The sequence below is a fragment of the Dermacentor silvarum genome, chromosome 1 (genome assembly GCF_013339745.2).
Source record: "Dermacentor silvarum isolate Dsil-2018 chromosome 1, BIME_Dsil_1.4, whole genome shotgun sequence".
NCBI lineage: Eukaryota > Metazoa > Arthropoda > Arachnida > Ixodida > Ixodidae > Dermacentor > Dermacentor silvarum.
In genome coordinates this window covers 289522101-289524021 of record NC_051154.1, presented here as the reverse complement: position 1 = coordinate 289524021, position 1921 = coordinate 289522101, and the positions used below count along the sequence as shown (strand labels likewise).

Sequence of the window (1921 nt, the reverse complement as noted above, 5' to 3'; positions counted from 1 at the left end):
TTTCATCGCAAACTGACCAATATGGTAATGGCGCGAGACCAACCTTGTATAAATAAAAATTAACGACAGCATCGACAAAGTAACCTACATATTAAAAGTTAGTAGTTGGTAAAGCAACCAACATCACGGTCTTCCGCGCAACGGGTAAAGCCCAGACGTGATGATAAAGAAGATAATGAAGAAGACACGCGCTCGCGTGGCAGCACATGCGCACGGCTAAGGTCCGAGCTCCGCTGACAGCTCATCCCGAGGGTCTCGTCGCAAAGCCGCAGGAACCATGGCCCTGCGCCCGCGAAGACGCCGCATGCAGAGTCGAAGTGCGCTTGGCGCCGAACCTCGCCTACTGGGAACCGAGGTCTCGCGAAGGAAAGGACGAACCGCCGTCACCCCACTGTCTGCGGATGTCCAAGAGCGACATTCTAGACATCTACACCCAACCGGTCCTGTAAGCCATCATTGCACTGGGCGAAAACGATGTCACTGGCATCCGCGTGCTTCTGCTAGGACCTCCCGGTACTCCTTACGATGGCGGCGTCTTCCGGTTCCTGCTCAAGTGTCCCACGGACTTTCCGGCCGAGCCCCCTCGCGTAAGGCTCATGACCACCGACGCCGGACGCGTCTGGTTCGGGCCGAACCCGAACGTGGACGGCATGGTCTGCCTGAGCCTACTGGGGACGTGGGGACCAGTTTCCAAGTCGTCGGTGCACATCATATGGACGGTGCTCAGAGCCATCGAGTCGCTGATGACCGCGAGGCGTTTCCACAAGACAGCGCTTGTCAGGGGAAGAGCGTAAGGGTCGGACGCCTACAACAACATCCTGCTAGGACCTTCCGACACTCCTTACAATGGCGGCGTCTTCCGGTACCTGCTCAAGCGTACTATAGACTTCCCGGCCGAGCCCCCTCGCGTCAGGCTCATGACCACCGACGCCGGACGCGTCTGGTTCGGGCCGAACCCGAACGCGGACGGCATCATCTGCCTGAGCCTACTGGGGACGTGGCCCGGACCAGTTTGGTAGTCGTCGGTGCACATCATATGGACGGTGCTCAGAGCCATCCAGTCGCTGATGACCGCGAGGCGTTTCCACAAGACGGCGCTTGTCAGGGGAAGAATGGAAAGGTCGGACGCCTACAACAACATCCTGCTAGGACCTTCCGACACTCCTTACAATGGCGGCGTCTTCCGGTACCTGCTCAAGCGTACTATAGACTTCCCGGCCGAGCCCCCTCGCGTCAGGCTCATGACCACCGACGCCGGACGCGTCTGGTTCGCGCCGAACCTGAACGTGGACGGCATGGTCTGCCGGAGCCACCTGGGGACGTGGGGATCAGTTTGGAAGTCGTCGGTGCACATCATATGGACGGTGCTCAAAGTCATCCAGTCGCTGATGACCGAGAGAAGTTTCCACAAGACGGCGCTTGTCAGGGGAAGAGCGTAAGGGTCGGACGCCTGCAACGACATCCTGCTAGGACCTTCCGGCACTCCTTACGATGGCGGCGTCTTCCGGTACCTGTTCAACCGTCCTATAGACTTCCCGGCCGAGCCCCCTCGCGTCAGGCTCATGACCACCGACGCCCGACGCGTCTGGTTCGCGCCGAACCTGAACGTGGACGGCATGGTCTGCCTGAGCCTACTGGGGACGTGGGGACCAGTTTCCAAGTCGTCGGTGCACATCATATGGACGGTGCTCAGAGCCATCGAGTCGCTGATGACCGCGAGGCGTTTCCACAAGACAGCGCTTGTCAGGGGAAGAGCGTAAGGGTCGGACGCCTACAACGACATCCTGCTAGGACCTTCCAGCACTCCTTACGATGGCGGCGTCTTCCGGTACCTGCTCAACCGTCCTATAGACTTCCCGGCCGAGCCCCCTCGCGTCAGGCTCATGACCACCGACGCCGGACGCGTCTGGTTCGCGCCGAA

General features: G+C 59.9%; 1 protein-coding gene across 1 annotated transcript; it reads left to right on the top strand.

Moving 5' to 3' along the window:
* The first annotated feature begins 277 nt into the window (after positions 1-277).
* On the top strand, positions 278-794 carry LOC119441507 (ubiquitin-conjugating enzyme E2 Z-like). The gene is made up of 2 exons (XM_037706130.1): positions 278-317; positions 505-794. Exons 1-2 carry the CDS (start codon positions 278-280, stop codon positions 792-794), a joined length of 330 nt encoding a protein of 109 aa, XP_037562058.1.
* Positions 795-1921: the final 1127 nt, after the last annotated feature.